The 23,480-nt window shown below is 37.1% G+C and overlaps 1 protein-coding gene across 3 annotated transcripts in view; it reads right to left on the bottom strand.

The window, feature by feature from the left end:
• Positions 1–23,480, bottom strand: part of BRAF (B-Raf proto-oncogene, serine/threonine kinase) — a gene marked incomplete at its 5' end in the record, with an annotated part of 156,164 nt that overhangs the window by 60,002 nt on the left and 72,682 nt on the right. For all 3 annotated transcript variants that reach the window (XM_082661771.1, XM_082661770.1, XM_082661769.1), the window contains 2 exons: positions 8,658–8,760; positions 9,602–9,705. In XM_082661771.1, the coding sequence (XP_082517897.1) occupies positions 8,658–8,760; positions 9,602–9,705 (207 nt within the window). The remainder of the gene's footprint in view (positions 1–8,657; positions 8,761–9,601; positions 9,706–23,480) is intronic.

The raw sequence follows: 23,480 nt of genomic DNA, 5'->3' as shown, positions 1-23,480 counted from the left end.
AAAACCCACAAAAAACAAAAATGCTTCAGAGGAGGAGCGAAAAGAGAAGGAAGGTTGTAATGTTACAAATAATCTAATTCCCTATGGAACTAGCCATAAGTAAATGTCTAAAACTGATAAAATAAGAAATTGTAGCTTAAAGTTATTATTTAGTAATATGAAAATAATCACGAGAAGAGCTTGAAACAGAAACCATTGAAAGTTAAGAATGATTTCCTCTCAGATAGCCTCATCCACTAGAGGGCAGACAGCAGAAGTAAGAAGAACTACAATCCTGCAGCCTGTGGAACAAAAACCACATTCACAGAAAGACAGACAAGATGAAAAGGCAGAGGGCTATGCACCAGATGAAGGAACAAGATAAGACCCCAGAAAAACAACTAAATGAAGTGGACATAGGCAACCTTCCAGAAAAAGAATTCAGAATGATAGTGAAGATGACCCAGGACCTCAGAAAAAGAATGGAGGTAAAGATTGAGAAGATGTAAAAAATGTTTAACAAAGACGTAGAAGAATTAAAGAACAAACAAACAGAGACGAACAATACAATAACTGAAATGGAAAATACACTAGCAGGAATCAATAGCAGAATAACTGAGGCAGAAGAACGGATAAGTGACCTGGAAGACAGAATGGTGGAATTCACTGCTGCAGAACAGAATAAAGAAAAAAGAATGAAAAGAAATGAAGACAGCCTAAGAGACCTCCGGGACAACATTAAACGCAACAACATTCACATTATAGAGGTCCCAGAAGGAGAAGAGAGAGAGAAAGGACCAGAGAAAATATTTGAAGAGATTATAGTCGAAAACTTCCCTAACATGGGAAAGGAAATAGCCACCCAAGTCCATGAAGCACAGCAAGTCCCATACAGGATAAACCCAAGGAGAAACACGCCAAGACACATAGTAATCAAATTGGCAAAAATTAAAGACAAAGAAAAATTATTGAAAGCAGCAAGGGAAAAAAGACAAATAACATACAAGGGAACTCCCACAAGGTTAACAGCTGATTTCTCAGCAGCAACTCTACAAGTCAGAAGGGAGCAGCATGATATACTTAAAATGATGAAAGGGAAGAATCTACAACCAAGATTACTGTACATGGCAAGAATCTCATTCAGATTCGATGGAGAAATCAAAAGCTTTACAGACAAGCAAAAGCTAAGAGAATTCAGCACCACCAAACCAGTTCTACAACAAATGCTAAAGGAACTTCTCTAAGTGGGAAACACAAGAGAAGACAAGGACCTACAAAAACAAACCCAAAACAATTAAGAAAATGGTAATAGGAGCATACATATCGATAAAGACCTGAAACGTGAATGGATTAAATGCTCCAACCAAAAGACACAGGCTTACTGAATGGATACAAAAACAAGACCCATATATGTGCTGTCTACAGGAGACCCACTTCAGAACTAGGAACACATTCAGACTGAAAGTGAGGGGATGGAAAAAGATATTCCATGCAAATGGAAATCAAAAGAAAGCTGGAGTAGCAATAATCATATCAGATAAAATAGACTTTAAAATAAAGAATGTTACAATAGACAAGGAAGGACACTAAATAATGATCAATGGATCAATGCAAGAAGAAGATATAACAATTATAAATATATATGCACCCAACATAAGGGCACCTCAATACATAAGTCAACTGCTAACAGCTATAAAAGAGGAAATCGACAGTAACACAGTAATAGTGGGGGACTTTAACACCTCACTTACACCAATGGACAGATCATCCAAAATGACAACTAATAAGGGAACAGAAGCTTTAAATGACACAACAGACCAGATGGATTTAATTAATATTTATAGGACATTCCATCGAAAAACAGCAGATTACACTTTCTTCTCAAGTGAGCAAAGAACATTTTAAAGGGTAGACCACATCTTGGGTCACAAATCAAGCCTCAGTAAATTTAAGAAAATTGAAATCATATCAAGCACCTTTTCTGACCATAACACTATGAGATTAGAAATGAATTACAGGGAAAAAAAAGTAAAAAACACAAACACATGGAGGCTAAACTATACGTTACTAAATAACCAAGAGATCACTGAAGAAATCCAAGAGGAAATCCAAAAATACCTAGAGACAAATGACAATGAAAACACGACAATCCAAAACCTATGGGATGCAGCAAAAGCAGTTCTAAGAGGGAAGTTTACAGTTATACAAGTCTACCTCAAGAAACAAGAAAAATCTCAAATAAACAATCTAACCTTACACCTGAAGGAACTAGAGAAAGAAGAACAAACAAAATCCAAAGTTAGCAGAAGGAAAGAAATCATAAAGGTCAGAGCAGAAATAGATGAAACAGAAACAAAGAAAACAATAGCAAAGATCAATAAAACTAAAAGCTGGTTCTTTGAGAAGATAAACAAAACTGATAAACCATTAGCCAGACTCTTCAAGAAAAAGAGGGAGAGGACTCAAATCAATAAAATTAGAAATGAAAAAGAAGTTACAGCAGACACCGCAGAAATACCAAGCATCCTAAGAGCCTACTACAAGCAACGCTATGCCATTAAAATGGACGACCTGGAAGAAATGGACAAATTCTTAGAAAGGTATAACCTTCCAACCTTCCAAGACTGAACCAGGAAGAAATAGAAAATATGAACAGACCAATCACAAGTAATGAAATTGAAACTGTGATTAAAAATCTTCCAACAAACAGAAGTCCAGGACCAGATGGCTTCACAGGTGAATTCTATCAAACATTTAGAGAAGAGCTAACACCCATCCTTCTCAAACTCTTCCAAAAAACTGCAAAGGAATACTCCCAAACTCATTCTATGAGGCCACTATCACCCTGATACCAAAACCAGACAAAGATACTACAAAAAAAGAAAATTACAGACCAATATCACTGATGAATATAGATGCAAAAATCCTCAACAAATACTAGCAAACAGAACCCAACAACACATTAAAAGGATCATATACCATGATCAAGTGGGATTTATCCCAGGGATGCAAGGATTCTTCAATATATGCAAATCAATCAATGTGATACACCATATTAACAAATTGAAGAATAAAAACCATATGATCATCTCATTAGATGCAGAAAAAGCTTTTGACAAAATTCAACACCCGTTTATGATAAAAACTCTCCAGAAAGTGGGCATAGAGGGAACCTACCTCAACGTAATAAAGGCCATATACCACAAACCCACAGCAAACATCATTCTCAATGGTGAAAAACTGAAAGCATTTCCACTAAGATCAGGAACAAGACAAGGATGTCCACTCTCACCACTATTATTCAGCATAGTTTTGGAAGTCCTAGCCACGGCAATCAGAGAAGAAAAAGAAATAAAAGGAATACAAATTGGAAAAGAAGAAGTAAAACTGTCACTGTTTGCAGATGACATGATACTATACATAGAGAATCCTAAAGATGCCATCAGAAAACTAATACAGCTATTCAATGAATTTGGTAAAGTTGCAGGATACAAAATTAATGTACAGAAATCTCTTGCATTCCTGTACACTAATGATGAAAAATCTGAAAGAGAAATTAAGGAAACTCTTCCATTTACCATTGCAACAAAAAGAATAAAATACCTAAGAATAACCCTACCCAGGGAGACAAAAGACCTGTATGCAGAAAACTATAAGACACTCATGAAAGAAATTAAAGATGATACCAACAGATGGAGAGATACACCATGTTCTTGGACTGGAAGAATCAATATTGTGAAAATGACTATACTACCCAAAGCAATCTACAGATTCAATGTAATCCCTATCAAATTACCAATGGCATTTTTTACAGAACTAGAACAAAAAATATTAAAATTTGTATGGAGACACAAAAGACCCTGAATAGCCAAAGCGGTTTTGAGGGAAAAAATGGAGCTGGAGGAATGAGACTCCCTGACTTCAGACTATACTACAAAGCTACAGTAATCAAGACAACACGGTACTGGCACAAAAACAGAAATATAGATCAGTGGAATAGGATAGAAAGCCCAGAGATAAACCCACGCACCTACGGTCAACTAATCTATGACAAAGGAGGCAAGGATATACAATGGAGAAAAGACAGTCTCTTCAATAAGTGGTGCTGGGAAAACTGGACAGCTACATGTAAAAGAATGAAGTCAGAACACTCCCTAACATCATACACAAAAATAAACTCAAAATGGATTAGAGACCTAAATGTAAGACTGGACACTATAAAACTCGTAGAGGAAAAACAGGAAGAACACTCTTTGACATAAATCACAGCAGTATCTTTTTTGATCCACCTCCTAGAGTAATGGAAATAAAAACAAAAATAAACAAGTGGGACCTAATAAAAAAAAAAAAAAAAGAATGATTTCCTCTGGAGAGTGGCATTAGAGGCTAACAAGGGATAGGGCAACAGGTGATTTTTTCTGTAAACCCGTCTGCACTATCTTAAAAACTATATACATTTGATTAAAATGTAATATACTTTGATTAAAATGTAAAAAAGAATTTATAAACGAAAAAACTAGTTTATAATTATATGAAAATCAGATCAACCCTACCTGAACTTGCTAACTTAGGACAAGGAAAAGGAAAATCACCTAAAAGAAGGTAAGAACTACTTTTAACAAACTATCAGTTTGTTAGAGGATTAGAAGACCTAAATGTATCTGTGAACATTCCTCTGTGTGAAACTTAAAAGGCAACGTGTAAGAACTCCATGTCAGAAGCCAAACATGGGTCACATAAACAGAACTGTGCCAGAGAAGCTCTATCTTGATAACGAACAAAACCAGAAATTGTTTAAAACTGTTTGGTTTGTATATATAAGAAGCAGAAAACATAAAAAGGATAAACAAATAACAAAATGTTAACAATGGCTATTTGAGAGTGACGAGAGCATGGGTGACTCTATTTTGTCTTTTGTTCTTTGCTGTATATTCTCAATTCATCTCAGTTTTTCAGACAGCATTAATCACACATTACAATAGTAAGAAAAACACATCATGATCCAGGACACACCTGTATTCACATAATAATATTACCCTAACTATACATAATGCATATCAGAATTTTCTAATCCATTCTACTGCATGTAAATGCTTTTCATGATCCATTAAATTGATTTCAACACCCACTTTATCAAACTCTTTTCAATAAACACATATTTAACATGATAAAATGTTATTAAAAATAATACTTCATCAAGAAAATGATATCTTGGCACATCATTCATTCTGGCTTTTTGAGAACATTTAGATAGTTTTAAGAGTAGCTCTTGTTTTCTTCACCTTTTTGTCTATGTATCACTTTCTAGGGGATATAAAAAAGCAACTGACTGTTTTTAGCTTTGTTCCTTTTCCATTTGTCTCTGGATATAAAAGCAATTAGAAAATTTTTAATATTTATGTGTCTACTATTTACTAAAGCAAGCATCTTTTTATATTGCTAGCATAATCTCTGGAAATTAGAGCACAGAAAAATACAAAATGTATTCACAGGAATCAGCATTTTATAGTCACTTTATCCTTTTTGCTAACTACTCATACTCTCAATCGCCTAATAATCTGCAGACTTTCATGAAGCCCTAATTTCTCTTCCTTCTTTAATCTACTCAGTTGCAGTCTTTCTTCCTGTCACTGACTTATATGTGAAAACTATGTGTAACTGGTTGTTTCTGTATGTAAAGGAAGGGGGAAAAAAGAGAGAAAAGGAAGGAGGGCAGGAGGGAGGAAAGCAGAAAGGAGCGAAAAACACCTGAGCAGGAGAAAATGTGGGTATGCATTTGAGCATAAATTGAGTAACTGACATATACCTCTATCTGTGAATATACCTTTGTCAATAAAGGTGGGTACAGGAAGGTATACCTTTTCTTTTGGGCCACAAATTATGCTTATTTTGGAATTCAAGACATGGATGGTAAACTCGTGGGGGCCATAGAACAGGTAATTTGCACGCATTAATTTGTAAGGTGTGGGGCTGAGGGAAGACATTAACTTTAGTGCCTATAGAAAATGGGAAGGTCTGGACACATAGCATCTGTTTTTAATCTTGTTTCTCTACCTTCCCTGCCCCCTGCCAGTTCCCAAGGATTCCTGGGATGCACGTATATACTGAAGGAATCGCTTTTATAACAGACTATGAAACCAGGAGGCATAATCAGCCTTCCTCCAGTAGTCAACAAAAACCAGCCCAGAGAAGCAGAGAGAGGATTTCTTTCCCTTTCTAAGCAGAACACAGGCTTAGTCTTGCCTCTCTATGACACTAAGAGCAATCATTCCAAAACACAAATCTAATCACACTGCTGCCCTGCCTATTAAAATCATTAAATTTCCAATGATTTTAGGGAAAAGTCTGAATCTTTAACATAGCTTACAAGGACTCTCATAAGCTTACTCCACCCATATACACGCTACACTCTAACAGCCCCCTCTCCAACTTTGCATCATCCATTCTGAACTTCTTTCAAAACTGAAAAGGTAACATGCTTTCTTGCTGTTCCCTCTGTCTAGAGTACTCTTGTGGTTTTTTAAAATATTTATTTATTTATTTATGGCTGTTTTGGGTCTTCGTTGCTGCACATGAGCTTTCTCTAGTTGTGGCGAGCGGGGGTTACTCTTCGTTGCAGTGCGCAGGCTTCTCTTGCTGCAGAGTGCGGGCTCAAGAGCACAGGCTCAGTAGTTGTGCACGGGCTTAGCTGCTCCGCAGCATGTGGGATCTTCCCGGACCAGGGCTCAAACCCGTGTCCCCTGTATTGGCAGGCAGATTCTTAACCACTGCGCCACCTGGGAAGTCCCTGTCCAGAGTACTTTTCCCTCATCCATCAGGCCACAGCTTTCGTATTTCTTCCTTTGGGAAAACTTCCTGACTCCTCAAAGGCCAGGTTAGGAATCTCTACTCTGTGTATCTATAGCACTTTAAACATACACAGTAATTAAGAGTGCTTATGAAAATTTTTAATTAAATGATCTGTCTCTCTCTACTCTAAGGCAGGGATACTGTTTTCTTATTAATTGTTATATCCTCAGATCAGACAAAATACTGGCAAATGAAAAGATCTCAACAAATAGTAACTGGCAGCTCTCCAACTGTGTTGTGAAGATTTCCATACTCTGCAACTAACCTGCAGTTTGCTTTCATTACCCTCTTGTGGCAAGGACCTTCCTGCACTGCTTAAGGTTAGTAACTTAGATCTTCTTTTACCTCCTCATATCCAATTTCTAATTAAGAAGAATAAGAGTACTTATTTTTAATTCCTAAAAACTTAAATAAAAAATCTTAAGATTTATCCTCTCAAAATTCTCCAGGTTTAAAAAAAAAGTCAATAGTAGTGAACTCCTTATCTCACCATTATAAAACTATCTGCCACATAGTAAATCTGATTGGCATCAGGTGTATCTTACACTCGTCCAAAAGATACCTTATCTATTGAAGCACAAACCTGATCTCATTATTCACCACTAATGGAGCCTCCAAAACACTAACACCCCCCAGGAAATAGAAAGAGCCCAGCTGTACTAATCAACAAGGCACAAGGGAAAACACTTGATGCCAAAAGGGTAGCAATAACTATCCATCTAGAAAACTAAACTGTGGTCCAAAGTCCATATATAGAAAAGTAAGAAGTGCATTCCTGCCTTATAGATCACTCTAATCTTGGCTCCTGCCTACTCTTTTAGAGGACAGGTTCTCAAGCTCTGGAACTGTACCCTCTACCTTATCTCTGAGGTAGAGAGGTTCCACTGTTCCAGGCCTCATGCTGGTGACACTTAGCTTAGGCTAGGTTCTGGCAAATGCAAAACCAGATAAAGGGAGAAGTATTGAAGGAGAGCTTTAACATCTATCTTTCTTCAGTCCTCAAGGAAAGCTATTCCACTTCCATTAGTCTATCTTTCAGAAACATTTACACAAGTGTGTCAAGATGTATGCAGAAAGAGTCTATTTACCATATATGTAACAGATTTCTTAAAAACTTAAATGTCTGTTAAGAGGGATGATTAAATATACTGAATTTATATTCTTATGGACTATTATGCAATCATTATAAAGCTAGGTGTACTGACATGGAAAGATGCCCATGATGCTTCGTTTAACTTAAAAAAAAAAAAAAAGAAGAATATCATACAAAACATGATTCCATTTTTTAGTTTTAATAAAAGGAAAAAATGGAAAATAATGAAGGAAAGGGAAGGGAGAAAAAAAAGAAAGGAGAAAACTTTGGGTTCACAGACACATGTTTTATATATAGAAAGACTTTGGAAGAATACACAATAATCAATTAACAACTGTTTACCTCTGGTAGGGTACTTTCACGTTTTTACTTGATATACTTTCGTACCACTCAAATTTTTAAGAGTTTTCTTTCAATAATGAGTATCTATTACTTTTTTTTTGAATTTTTTTAATTGAAATATAGTTGATTTACAATGTTGTGTTAGTTTCAGGTGTACAACAAAGTCAATTATATACATACATATGTTATTACTTTTTAAATTAAAAATAAAGTATAATGATTAAAACAAAACTCTTTAAATATGTGTTGTTTTTTTAAATAACAGAACTGATTTTCAACTTAGGTAAAATATCAATGTCAAAATTATTCATCCATACTTCATATTCTCTACATAAAAATTCATTCACAAGAACTTGAAGATTTTTGACATTAAAAAAAATATAAAAGTACATACAAAGTTGTGTGTTGTAAGTGGAACATTCTCCAACACTTCTACATGCAATTCCTCTCCAGTAAGCCAGGAAATATCAGTGTCCCAGCCAATTGGTTTCTTCTCTCTGAAAAGTGTAGACACATCCTTTCTTGGTTATCATACCTAAAGATCTTCATAAACCTCATGCTGAAGATATGAAAATTGGTTATTGAGGGGCTAGTAATGGTGAGGGAGTTTTGGCTCCCTGGTCTTCCATCATTAGAAATTTAAATGGCAATAAATTAATTTTTAAGTTTACCCCAAATAAATGTATCACTCTTGGACAAACAGCAGGGTAAAGAGATGTACTCTTTTCTTCAAGTCAGCTCCAGAAAAGACCTACAACAGCAGAAAATGGATTGTTCCTGGGGTCCAAAAAACAAAAGAAATCACAGGTACAGATTTACGTACCCATTCAAAGAAAAAGAGTACTCAAGGGACAATATGCCCCAAAAAGGAGACTTTTTTTTTGTTTTAAAAAAACAGGACTCAAAATTGGGGTTGGGGGGCTCATGGCAAAATTTTAGATGCTTTCTGAAAAATAATTCAATATAAAATGTTAATTTTGGTAAGTCTTTTGTGAAACTATGAGTTTATATTAAAAATAAAGGACTGGGAAAGAGTCCATTATTCAAATAAGACACATAAAAAAATAGTTCAAAAATTTTAAGAATCTCAAACTCTAAACAAAGTCATTTGATCAGAGAAACAAACACTATCATCACAAAAAATTATCTAATGTTAACTCCTCAAAGGGCCTACAAGATTTCTTTAGGCTAATTAACTTAGTATTAATATTTTTTTCCTGAAGCTGATTTTCAATACCCTAGGTCTGGGTAAAGATCTTACAGAAAACCCCAAAATTTCATGTCTGAGGTTTTTTTTTCCTTTTTTAAACAAAGTTTCACATCACATACAAACCATACCCATCCTGAATTCTGTAAACAGCACAGCACTCTGGGATTAGACCTCTCATCATCAGTGCTTTCTTTAGGCTGTCCCGGACTGTAACTCCACACCTTGCAGGTACCTATGGTATCATAAACATATGATATGAGGTAAAGGAAATAAATTATATATTTTCCACATCATTGAAAAAAACCAATAATTTACCTTTATAACACCTTTAAAATGTCATATGGATTACTGTGTCAGAAAATTATTTCACTAACTTAATATTAATGGGAAATTATGACTCAAGTATCTATTATTACTCACCAACTTAAAGCAAAATTAATTTTTATTTTTTTATTAAAATTACAAAATATCTTAAACATATAAAAGAACAGAAAATACTACAGATCCTTATGTGCTCACTGCTGAGAAATAATAGATGTCAACATTTAAAGCAAAATCAATTTGGATCCAACATTGTTCAAAGCTGAAAACTCTTAATCCTTCAATCATAATGATGGTCCCTAAGAGATGTCTTACTGATCCTAAACATAGCAGAAGAAAATATCTGTCTTAATGTGTATAGTTGATATCTGCTGTTTAGTTGTTTGGCACTCCTATTTCCTCTGGGAATCCACCCCTCCCTAAAAACCACATGGTTCTGGAGAGGCCATCAATCACAAGGGTCACTACTTTTCTGGCTACACATGACATAAGCCGGCTAATCAGTTTCCCATATCCCTAATCCAGGGCTAGATATATGACCCAAACAGCACCAGAGTTCTTTCCTTAAGTGACAGATGGACACTGGTTGAGAGAAGTTTCTGTTTCTACTGTAGTTAAAGTGTTCCAAAAGGATAGAAATCTGGAGTCCCTAATGGCCATCTTCCCTAGTACACTCAGAAAACCTGGCTACAGAATGAAGCTAACCTAAGGAGAAGTAGAGATGACATTAGGAGCGGGGAGAAAAGAGGCACTGAAAATAGAGATAAGAATCTTTCTGTATATTTGAAGTTATCTCTATCCTGGCCTTTTCTGCCAGCGACCCATCTCCCCAGATATTAATCCGAATAATTTAAAACTGAAAAAGGACTGACAAACACAGTGTAGACTAAAGTGAAGCAATGGGAGTTCAGGTTGGTCAGTCTTTATGGGGGGAGGGGAGTGCAGACAGAGGAAATGTTAATAACAAAATTAAAGGTTTCATTCTTTTAAATCACTAAAGTACTCAGCAAACCAAAGGTTTCCAAAGAAATTGGGAAACTTATGCTAGAGGGGGAAAAATGGAGTGAAAATGAATATAAGACAGCTGAATCTAAACAGTATATTGAAGGGGAACAATCGAGAAAGCCAAATTAGAACCTAAGATTAGAAAACACAGGAGGCAGATTTTAGCTCAATATAACCGTTAAAACTATCCAGCAAGGGAAAAGTTTACCATGAGGGAGTAGGTTCATCATTGGAAATATTCAAGAGACTGGATTGGTACAGTTGATCCTCATTATTCATAGACTCTGCATTTGCAAATTTGTTTGTTTGCTAAAATTTATTTGTAACCCCAAAATCAATACTTGCAGTGCTTTTGCAGACATGCACAGAGGACTGAAAAATTTGAGTTGCTCAAGGCATACTTTCCCAGCTGAGGTTAATCAAGGTGACACTGCCTTCTTTTTCTAGCTCTCATACTGTAGACAAGTGCCAGGTGACTTTTAAGCTAATGGACCCCAGTCCATTCTAGGGGCCAATATACAGAGGCCATCTTTGGCTCATTTATAACAGTAATCCTGCATTTCTCCTAGGAGCAATGGTTCAGTATTCACTAATTCAGTGTTTGCAGGGAATGTATAGAACATAACTATTGCAAATCGTGAGAACTGGCCATACCTTCCAGAAATAATGAACAGAAGGGAAAGCTTACTTTTTCCCTCTGCAACTCATATTCTGCCTACTCTAAACCAAAAACTTCTTGATTGACAACCCTATCTTTAGTTTTAAACCCCATCCAATCTATCCTATCCCCATGTTATCAGTGAAATCTTTCTAAAGAAGGTATTCTTAACATGTGTGCGTGTCAAATACTTCTGAGAACCTGATGAAAGCCTTAGATACTCTCTCTGGAACATAAAATTTCAAGCCCATTATGGACTGCTGAGGAGTCCACTGAACTCAGATTTAGAATCCCATTCTAAGGTATAACCTTACATTTCATTAGTTTTCTCAAAATTTTCCAGTTATTTATAGGACAAAATTCAAATTCCTTAATATGGCATACGAGGTCATCAATGGGTTGGGGCTATCAACCTTTCAGTTCCTTTGGTAATTCCCCTCATGCACTCCTGTAATGCCATCTTCTAATATAGCTATGCTCCCTTATGCTTCTCTGAACAGGTTGATTCCAAGGTGTATATATGTTTCATCAGTAGGCAAAAATTTGGTTTTCCACTCTTATCACCAAGGGAAAGTCACCTATCAGTCCTTCATTCACTTCTGTAGGCTGATTTCTGTTCCTTCATGATACCTGTTCAACAGACTGACACACCAACAGAATAAAACAGAAAGACCAAAGCAGACTCCAACACATAAAGAAAATCAAAATAAAATAAAGGCAGCATCTGAAACAGGATAAAGATGAACTTTTAAATAACTGATGTTGGAACTACTGGAACCAATCTAGGAAAAAAAGGTTCACCCATACTACATACTGTACACTAGGGTAAATTCCAAAAGGATCAAATATTTAAATGTTGAAGGAAGGAGGGGACAAACCATAAAAGAACTGAAAGAAACACACGGCAAGCTCCTTTATAACCTCAAGTGAAGAAGCCTTATAAATCTATGATGCAAAGTCTGGAAGCCATAAAAGAAAAATGTTAAATTCACCTACACATAACTAAGAACTTTTTAGATGGCAAAACACACACAACATACTACAGTCAGCCCTCCATATCGTGGGTGCCACATCCGTGGATTCAACCAACTGAGGATCAAAAATATTCAGAAAAAAATTCCAGAAAGTTCCAAAAAAGCAAAACTTAAATTTTCCTACTATAAGTAACCTAGAGATGATTTAAAGTATACAGGAGTATGTGCATAGGTTATATGCAAATACTATGCCATTTTATATAAGGCACTTGAGCATCTAAGGATTTTGGTATCCTTAGGGGGTCCTGGAACCAATCCCCTGTAGATACTGAGGGATGACTATATAAGCAAAGTCAAAAGACAAATGCAAACTGGGAAAAAAATATTTGCAACTTATATAAGAGGCATATAATCTTCATGATATATAAAGAGCTCCTGAAAAATCGAGATCAGGATCAACGGGCAAAGGACATGAAAGACAGTTCAGGAAAACAAAATATAAACGGCCTTCTAACTTATGAAAAGGTGTTCAACCTCAGAGAAAAGCAAACTCAAACTTGCCAAAATATCTTTCATTTATCACATTGGCAAAAATACAAAAGTTTGACAACATACTCTGTTGATGAGGCTATGGTAAACAGGCATCTCATACACTGCTGATAACAGTGCAAGACTAAGCAAAACCTGTGAAGCAAAATTTGAAAGTTTCTTATCAAAATTACAAATGTAAATTTCTCTTTGATCAAGGAAGCCTACTTTTGGTATACCATAATTTAACTGGTAAACTATAGTACATCTATACAATGGAATCTATAGCTATAAAAAAGAATACTTAAGCATGCTATACGTGGAAATGGAAAATTTCCAGGATAGCCTACATAAACATTAAAAGCAAAATACAGAATGATATATACAGTATGATACCTTGTGTGTATGAAGAGGAGTGGAGAAATAAGAATATATCTTTCTATTTTCTTCTTGCTACATGAAGAAACCCAGAAAACACACACACCCACCCAAATAAAAATAGTTACCTAAAAGGTACAAGGGAAACTGGATGTAAAGAGGTAGAGGTGGAAACAAGATTTCCTGATGTAAATACCACATGAAAGAATTACCGGAACAACTCCTACAGAACACCCACTGAACGCTGGCAGAAGACCTCAGACCTCCCAAAAGGCAAGAAACTCCCCACGTACCTGGGTAGGGCAAAAGAAAAAAGGAAAAACAGAAACAAAAGAATACGGACGGGACCTGCACCAGTGGGAGGGAGCAGTGAAGGAGGAAAGGTTTCCACACACTAGGAAGCCCCTTCGCAGGCAGAGACTGCGGGCGGCAGAGGGGGGAAGCTTCAGAGCCGTGGAGGAGAGCACAGCAACAGGGGTGTGGAAGCCAAAGCGGAGAGATTCCCGCACAGAGGATCGGTGCCGACCAGCACTCAGCAGCCCGAGAGGCTGGTCTGCTCACCCGTTGGGGCGGGCGGGGCTGGGAGCTAAGGCTTGGGCATCGGTCGAGCCCAGGGAGAGGACTGGCGGAATGAACATAGCCTGAAGAGGTTAGTGCGCCACGGCTAGGCTACCTGGGAGGGAGTCCGGGGAAAAGTTTGGACCTGCCAAAGACGCAAGAGACTTTTTCTTCCCTCTTTGTTTCCTGGGGCGCGAGGAGAGGGGATTAAAAGCGCTGCTTAAAGGAGCTCCAGAGATGGGCGCGAGCCGCGGCTACTAACAGCGCGGACCCCAGAGACGGGCATGGGACGCTAAAGCTGCTGCTGCCGCCACCAAGAAGCCCGTGTGCGAGAACAAGTCACTATCCACACCCCCCTTCCGGGAGCCTGTGCAGCCCGCCACTGCCAGGGTCCCGTGATCCAGGGACAACATCCCCGGGAGAACGCAGCACGCCGCGCCTCAGGCTGGTGCAACGTCATGCCGGCCTCTGCTGCTGCAGGCTCGCCCCGCACTCCATACGCCTCCCTCCCCCCCCCGCCTGAGTGAGCAGAGTCCCCGAAGCAGCAGCTGCTCCTTTAACCCCGTCCTGTCTCAACGAAGAACAGACGCCCTCCGGCGACCTACACGCAGAGGCGGGGCCAAATCCAAAGCTGAGCCCCGGAAGCTCTGAGAACAAAGAGAAAGGGAAATCTCTCCCAGGAGCCTCAGAAGCAGCGGATTAAAGCTCCACAAACAACTTGATGTACCCTGCATCTGTGGAATACCTGAATAAACAACGAATCATCCCAAATTGAGGAGGTGGACTTTGAGAGCAAGATTTATTATTTTTTCCCCTTTTCCTCTTTTTGTGTGTATGTTTCTGTGTGAGATTTTGTCTGTACAGCTTTGCTTTCACCATTTGTCCTAGGGTTCTGTCTGTCCGTTTTTTTTGTTTTACTTAAAAAAATTTTTTTCTCAATAATTAGTTTTTATTTTAATAACTATTTTATTTTAGCCTCTTTCTTTCTTTCTTCCTTCCTCCCTCCCTTCCTCTCTCTCTCTCTCTCTTTCTTTCTTTCTACTTTTTCTCCCTTTTACTCTGAGCCATGTGGATGAAAGGCTCTTGGTGCTGCAGCCAGGAGTCAGTGCTGTGCCTCTGAGGTGGGAGAGCCAACTTCAGGACACTGGTCTACAAGACACCTCCCAGCTCCACGTAGTATCAAACGGCAAAAATATCCCAGATATCTCCATCTCAAAACGAACACCCAGCTTTACTCAACGACCAGCAAGCTACAGTGCTGGACACCCTATGCCAAACAACCAGCAAGACAGGAACACAACCCCACCCATTAGCAGAGAGGCTGCCTAAAATCATAATAAAGCCACAGACACCCCAAAACACACCACCAGACGGGGACCTGCCCACCAGAAAGACAAGATCCAGCCTCATCCACCAGAACACAGGCACTAGGTCCCCTACACCAGGAAGCCTACACAACCCACTAAACCAACTTTAGCCACTGGGGACAGACACCAAACACAACGGGAACCACAAACCTGCAGCCTACAAAAAGGAGACACCCAAACACAGTAAGATAAGCAAAATGAGAAGACAGAAAAACACACAGCAGATGAAGGAGCAAGATAAAAACCCACCAGACCTAACAAATAAAGAGGAAATAGGCAGAATTCAGAATAATGATAGTAAAGATGATCCAAAATCTTGGAAACAGAATAGAGAAAATGAAAGAAACATTTAACAAGGACTAAGAAGAACTAAAGAGGAAACAAGCAATGATGAACAACACAATAAATGAAATTAAAAATATTCAAGAAGGGATCAATAGCAGAATAACTGAGGCAGAAGAACGGATAAGTGACCTGGAAGATAAAACAGTGGAAATAACTACTGCAGAGTAGAATAAAGAAAACAGAATGAAAAGAGCTGAGGACAGTCTCAGAGACCTCTGGGACAACATTAAATGCACCAACATTCGAATTATAGGGGTCTCAGAAGAAGAAGAGAAAAAGAAAGGGACTGAGAAAATATTTGAAGAGATTATACTTGAAAACTTCCCTAATATGGGAAAGGAAATAGTTAATCAAGTCCAGGAAGCATAGAGAGTCCCATACAGGATAAATCGAAGGAGAAACACACCACGACACATACTAATCAAACTGTCAAAAATTAAATACAAAGAAAACATATTAAAATCAGCAAGTGAAAAACAACAAGTAACACACAAGGGACTCCCCATAAGATTAACAGCTGATCTTTCAGCAGAAACTCTGCAAGCCAGAAGGGAGTGGCAGGACATATTTAAAGTGATGAAGGAGAAAAACCTACAACCAAGATTACTCCACCCAGCAAGGATCTCATTCAGATTTGATGGAGAAATTAAAACCTTTACTGACAAGCAAAAGCTGAGAGAGTTCAGCACCACCAAACCAGCTTTACAACAAATGTTAAGGAACTTCTCTAGGCAAGAAACACAAGAGAAGGAAAAGACCTACAATAACAAACCCAAAACAATTAAGAAAATGGGAACAGGAACATGCATATCAATAACTACCTTAAATGTAAATGGATTAAATGCTCCCACCAAAAGACACAGACTGGCTGAATGGATACAAAAACAACACCCATATATATGCAGTCTACAAAAGACCCACTTTAGACCTAGGGACACATACAGACTGAAAGTGAGGGCATGGAAAAAGATATTCCATGCAAATGGAAACCAAAAGAAAGCTGGAGTAGCAATTCTCATATCAGACAAAATAGACTTTAAAATAAAGACTATTACAAGAGACAAAGAAGGACACTACATAATCATCAAGGGATCGATCAAGAAGAAGATATAACAATTGTAAATATTTATGCACCCCACATAGGAGCACCTCAATACATAAGGCAAATACTAATAGCCATAAAAGGGGAAATCGACAGTACCACATTCATAGTAGGGGACTTTAACACCCCACTTTCACCCATGGACAGATCATCCAAAATGAAAATAAATAAGGAAACACAAGCTTTAAATGATACCTTAAACAAGATGGACTTAATTGATATTTATAGTACATTCCATCCAAAAACAACAGAATACACATTTTTCTCAAGTGCTCATGGAACATTCTCCAGGATACATCGTATCTTGGGTCACAAATCAAGCCTTGGTAAATTTAAGAAAATTGAAATTGCATCAATCATCTTTTCCAACCACAACGCTATGAGACTAGATATCAATTACAGGAAAAGATATGTAAAAAACACAAACACATGAAGGCTAAACAATACACTACTTAATAACGAAGTGATCACTGAAGAAATCAAAGAGGAAATCAAAAAAATACCTAGAAACAAATGACAATGAAGACACGACGACCCAAAACCTATGGGATGCAGCAAAAGCAGTACTAAGAGGGAAGTTTATAGCAATACAATCCTACCTTAAGAAACAGGAAACACCTCGAATAAACAACCTGACTTTGCACCTAAAGCAATTAGAGAAAGAAGAACAAAAAAACCCCAAAGTTAACAGAAGGAAAGAAATCATAAAAATCAGATCAGAAATAAATGAAAAAGAAATGAAGGAAATGATAGCAAAGATCAATAAAACTAAAAGCTGGTTCTTTGAGAAGATAAACAAAATTGATAAACCATTAGCCAGATTCACCAAGAAAAAAAGGGAGAAGACTCAAATCAATAGAATTAGAAATGAAAAAGGAGAAGTAACAACTGACACTGCAGAAATACAAAAGATCATGAGAGATTACTACAAGCAACTCTATGCCAATAAAATGGACAACCTGGAAGAAATGGACAAATTCTTAGAAATGCACAACCTGCCAAGACTGAATCAGGAAGAAATAGAAAATATGAACAGACCAATCACAAGCACTGAAATTGAAACTGTGATTACAAATCTTCCAACAAACAAAAAGCCCAGGACAGGATGGCTTCACAGGTGAATTCTATCAAACATTTAGAGAAGGGCTTCCCTGGTGGCGCAGTGGTTGAGAGTCCACCTGCCGATGCAGGGGACACGGGTTTGTGCCCCGATCCGGGAAGATCCCATATGCCGCGGAGCGGCTAGGCCCGTGAGCCATGGCCGCTGAGCCTGCACGTCCGGAGCCTGTGCTCCGCAATGGGAGAGGCCACAAGAGTGAGAGGCCTGCGTATTGCAAAAAAAAAACAAAACAAAAAGAACCCCAAAAAAAACATTTAGAGAAGAGCTAACGCCTATCCTTCTCAAACTCTTCCAAAATATAGCAGAGGGAGGAACACTCCCAAACTCATTCTATGGGGACACCATCACCCTGATACCAAAACCAGACAAGGATGTCACAAAGAAAGAAAACTACAGGCCAATATCACTGATGAACGTAGATGCAAAAATCCTCAACAAAATGCTAGCAAACAGAATCCAACAGCACATTAAAAGGATCATACACCATGAACAAGCGGGGTTTATTCCAGGAATGCAAGGATTCTTCAATATATGCAAATCAATCAACGTGATACACCATATTAACAAATTGAAGGAGAAAAACCATATGATCATCTCAATAGATGCAAAGAAAGCTTTCGACAAAATTCAACACCCATTTATGATAAAAACACTGCAGAAAGTAGGCATAGAGGGAACTTTCCTCCACATAATAAAGGCCATATATGACAAACCCACAGCCAACATCGTCCTCAATGGTGAAAAACTGAAAGAATTTCCACTAAGATCAGGAACAAGACAAGGTTACCCACTCTCACCACTCTTATTCAACATAGTTTTTGGAAGTTTTAGCCACAGCAATCAGTGAAGAAAAGGAAATAAAAGGAATCCAAATTGGAAAAGAAGAAGTAAAGCTGTCACTGTTTGCAGATGACATGATACTATACATAGAGAATCCTAAAGATGCTACCAGAAAACTACTAGAGCTAATCAATGAATTCGGTAAAGTAGCAGGATACAAAATTAATGCACAGAAATCTCTGGCATTCCTATATACTAATGATGAAAAATCTGAAAGTGAAATCAAGAAAACACTGCCATTTACCATTGCAACAAAAAGAATAAAATATCTAGGAATAAACCTACCTAAGGAGACAAAAGACCTGTATGCAGAAAATTATAAGACACTGATGAAAGAAATTAAAGATGATGCAAATAGATGGAGAGATATACCATGTTCTTGGATTGGAAGAATCAACATTGTGAAAATGACTCTACTACCCAAAGCAATCTACAGATTCAATGCAATCCCTATCAAACTACCACTGGCATTTTTCACAGAACTAGAACAAAAAATTTCACAATTTGTATGAAAACACAGAAGACCCTGAATAGCCAAAGCAATCTTGACAATGAAAAACGGAGCTGGAGGAATTAGGCTCCCTGTCTTCAAACTATATTACAAAGCTACAGTAATCAAGACAGTATGGTACTGGCAGTAAAACAGAACTATAGATCAATGGAACAGGATAGACAGCCCAGAGATAAACCCACGCACATATGGTCACCTTATCTTTGATAAAGGAGGCAGGAATGTACAGTGGAGAAAAGACAGCCTCTTCAATAAGTGGTGCTGGGAAAACTGGACAGCTACATGTAAAAGTATGAGATTAGATCACTCCCTAACACCATACACAAAAATAAGCTCAAAATGGATTAAAGACCTCAATGTAAGGCCGGAAACTATCAAACTCTTAGCGGAAAACATAGGCAGAACACTCTATGACATAAATCACAGCAAGATCCTTTTTGACCCACCTCCTAGAGTAATGGAAATAAAAACAAAAATAAACAAATGGGACCTAATGAAACTTCAAAGCTTTTGCACAGCAAAGGAAACCATAAACAAGACCAAAAGACAACCCTCAGAATGGGAGAAAATATTTGCAAATGAAGCAACTGACAGAGGATTAATTTCCGAAATTTACAAGCAGTTCATGCAGCTCAATAACAAAAAAACAAACAACCCAATCCCACAATGGGCAGAAGACCTAAATAGACATTTCTCCAAAGAAAATATACAGATTGCCAACAAACACATGAAAGAATGCTCAACATCATTAATCATTAGAGAAATGCAAATCAAAACTACAATGAGATATCATCTCAGACCAGTCAGAATGGCCATCATCAAAAAATCTAGAAACAATAAATGCTGGAGAGGGTGTGGAGAAAAGGGAACACTCTTGCACGGCTGGTGGGAATGTGAATTGGTACAGCCACTATGGAGAACAGTATGGAGGTTCCTTAAAAAACTACAAATAGAACTACCATATGACCCAGCAATCCCACTACTGGGCATATACCCTGAGAAAACCATAATTCAAAAAGAGTCATGTACCAAAATGTTCATTGCAGCTCTATTTGCAATAGCCAGGAGGGATGGAAGCAACCTAAGTGTCCATCATCGGATGAATGGATAAAGAAGATGTGGCACATATATACAATGGAATGTTACTCAGCCATAAAAAGATACGAAATTGAGTTATTTGCAGTGAGGTGGATGCACCTAGAATCTGTCATATAGAGTGAAGTAAGTCAGAAAGAGAAAGACAAATACCATATGCTAACACATATATATGGAATCTAAGAAAAAAAAAATGTCATGAAGAACCTAGGGGTGAGACGGGAATAAAGACACAGACCTTGTAGAGAATGGACTTGAGGATATGTGGGGGGGGGGAGGGTAAGCTGTGACAAAGTGAGAGAGTGGCATGGACATATATACACTATCAAACGTAAAACAGATAGCTAGTGGGAAGCAGCCGCATAGCACAGGGAGATCAGCTTTGTGGTTTGTGACCACCTAGAGGGGTGGGATAGGGAGGGTGGGAGGGAGGGAGACGCAAGAGGGAAGAGATATGGGAACATATGTATAACTGAGTCACTTTGTTATAAAGCAGAAACTAACACACCATTGTAAAGCAATTCTACTCCAATAAAGATGTAAAAAAAAAAGAATTACCTATTCAAAAAGGAAAAGGGGAAGGGGAGCACTGTCTCAAATTTTAAGGCTGAAAAGACTAAAAAGATATTTTCAAAAGAACCAGGTTAATGCCTCTTCTCCAAATTACAAAATTAAATGTCCCTGATTAGGCTGTCAAAGCAGCAATACCGTTTCTCTAAAATAATTTAAAAACAAGCATCCTACCTTAACAGCAATCTATAGTCAATGTAATCATCTGAATATTTGCAAAGGAAAATTTAGACCAAAACAAAATGTATCAGTCTAAACTTTAACATACCAGTTTTTAAAGTGAATATAAATCATCTTTTATCAATGGATTCATGATGGTCCACCACACTACCCTACTTTTGTGTATGTTTAAAATTTTCCATATAAAATGTTCTCTTAAAACCTTAAGAACTCCTTAAAGGAGTGGCCATCAAAATTCAGGTGGCCATCACAATTACTACATGTTTAATTATCTGAGCTAGTAGATTAATGTGGTAGTTTAAATTCTTTACAATGCAGACTTTATTAGATGCTTTAAGTAAACTTCATGATACACTGAGATCTCCTTGTATAAAACTGGCACAGATTATACATGCTAATATATGGGTTTTTAAAATAAACCTAAATTTATAGCTTCCTGATTTTATCATAATTTATCTTGATGTCAAGTCCTTTTTTAGGAGTGTTAAACCAGTCATAATATAGTTTATTATTATAGACTGTTAAACCAATTCACAATAAAAGGAAAAATTTAATATGATCTGCTTATAACATGGTCTTTTTAAAGTTAAAAGAGGCTGACTATATATACTACCAAAACTTCCTAAGGTGAAAGCGATTTTAGAATTAAGTATGCCTCCTGGTCAAGTTGTATTTAACTGACAAAGAACAAGTGATAAAGGTGGTAGGTCTTTTACTCCTAAATTGCTGGTCCCAATTAAATCGAAAACCAAAACTAAATTTAATCAATTACCTCTTTAGACCTCCAAGGGGGAAAACTTATCTAGCAACAGATTAAGTCCTTTCACTGTGGCAAAAGTTAATAGAATTTATGAGGAGTCAAGAATGTCCCAGACTTCACAGCTATTTTATTAAAATTAAACACAGTATTTTAAATATCAACATGAGTTAATACTGCTCCATATACTACTCTGCCTCACAAAGTTACTATGAGGATCAAATGAGAGTATGGGGGAACATTTTTATAAACTGTAAACCACTATGCAATAGGTATTCTTCTTGTCTACAAAAGGATGGAATGTGTAACTCTCTTTCATCACTTGCAGATCTTAGAGGTTTCTGCTTTACTTTTTGCTAAAAATAAAAGGAGAGGGAGGGTATTCCCTGGGGTTCTAGCATCTACTCTAATGATGTCCCTTTATTCAATCTATTCCATTAAAACTACTTACTTGTGCTAGTAAGAGAGTTAGAGTTTCCTACATGTTTTCGTGCTCTTTACATGTTTTTCCTCAAACTGGCTAAAACAAGAACAGCTTGTTTAGCTTCTCCTTAACCCTTCCAATCCATAAACATTTCTTGCTTTAATTACCACACAACCAAGGTATAATTTTGAAGGATCCAACATTGCCCTATCTGTTCCCACTGTCCTTCCTTTCATTATGTTAAATACAATCACACCTACTAATTGTTAGACACTGAGGAAACCAAAAAAGATAAGCTGCTTTGAGAGCTTTCTCCCCAAAGATGTTAAAATTAATTTAGTAGTTTTAGATATTTTTTTCAGACACCTGCTATTTACAGTCTTTGAACCAAATCTGCATTTCCCATCGAGAGATCCACTTACAGGTGTGCAACTTGGAAATACCCTGTTACTTGTAGACAAAGAGTCCTGTATAAAGATGTTCATATTTTAGCACTGTTAGTAATAACAAAAAACCTGAACATAACCTAGATGTCTGTCAGGATAAACTATGTTAAATTGAAAAGAATCAGACCTATATGTATCAACACATACATATGTATACCTTGAAATTATAATAATTTTGAATAAAAAGGACAAGATGTTGAACATTACATACAGTATCATACTATTTTATATATTAAAAAAATGCTTATAGGTACATATCCATGTAGTAAAATATAAAAATTTCGATTGAATGTACCCCACATTTATCATAGTGGCTACTTCTTGGGGGACAAGGTGGGATGAAGGATGTTTGGGAAGGGAATGGGACAGGTAAGAGGAACCTAAATATATATATGTATGTACGTATATATGGATATATGTTATATATGTGTGTGTGTGTGTGTGTAATATGAAGCAAATATAACAAACATTAATACTTGTTCATTGTAGGTGACTAAACACAGGTGTTTAATATATTGTCCTTTATACTTTTCCATATAAATAAATTTCCTAAATAAAAAAGTTAAAAACCTTATGAATGTTCTTTTCTAAACCTCTGCTACTTCCTCAAATCAGCATGAATATGTTCATCAGTTTTTTTTTTCCTAGTGGGAACTGTTTCTTTTTAACTCTCTATTTTTCTTTTGTTCTATGTTCTTTGAATTTTTCCAACTCTACTATGAAAAATTTCAAACACAGAAAATTAGGAGTGGTACAATTAACATCCAAGTTCTCTCAGATCCTAAAGTTATTTTTTCATATTTGTTTTCTCTCTTTAACATTTTGTTT

This window comes from Grampus griseus (genome assembly GCF_964374135.1).
Source record: "Grampus griseus genome assembly, chromosome: 9".
Classification (NCBI taxonomy): Eukaryota; Metazoa; Chordata; class Mammalia; order Artiodactyla; family Delphinidae; genus Grampus; species Grampus griseus.
Note: the sequence above shows the minus strand (reverse complement) of the source record. Positions and strands in the feature narration are given on the sequence as shown.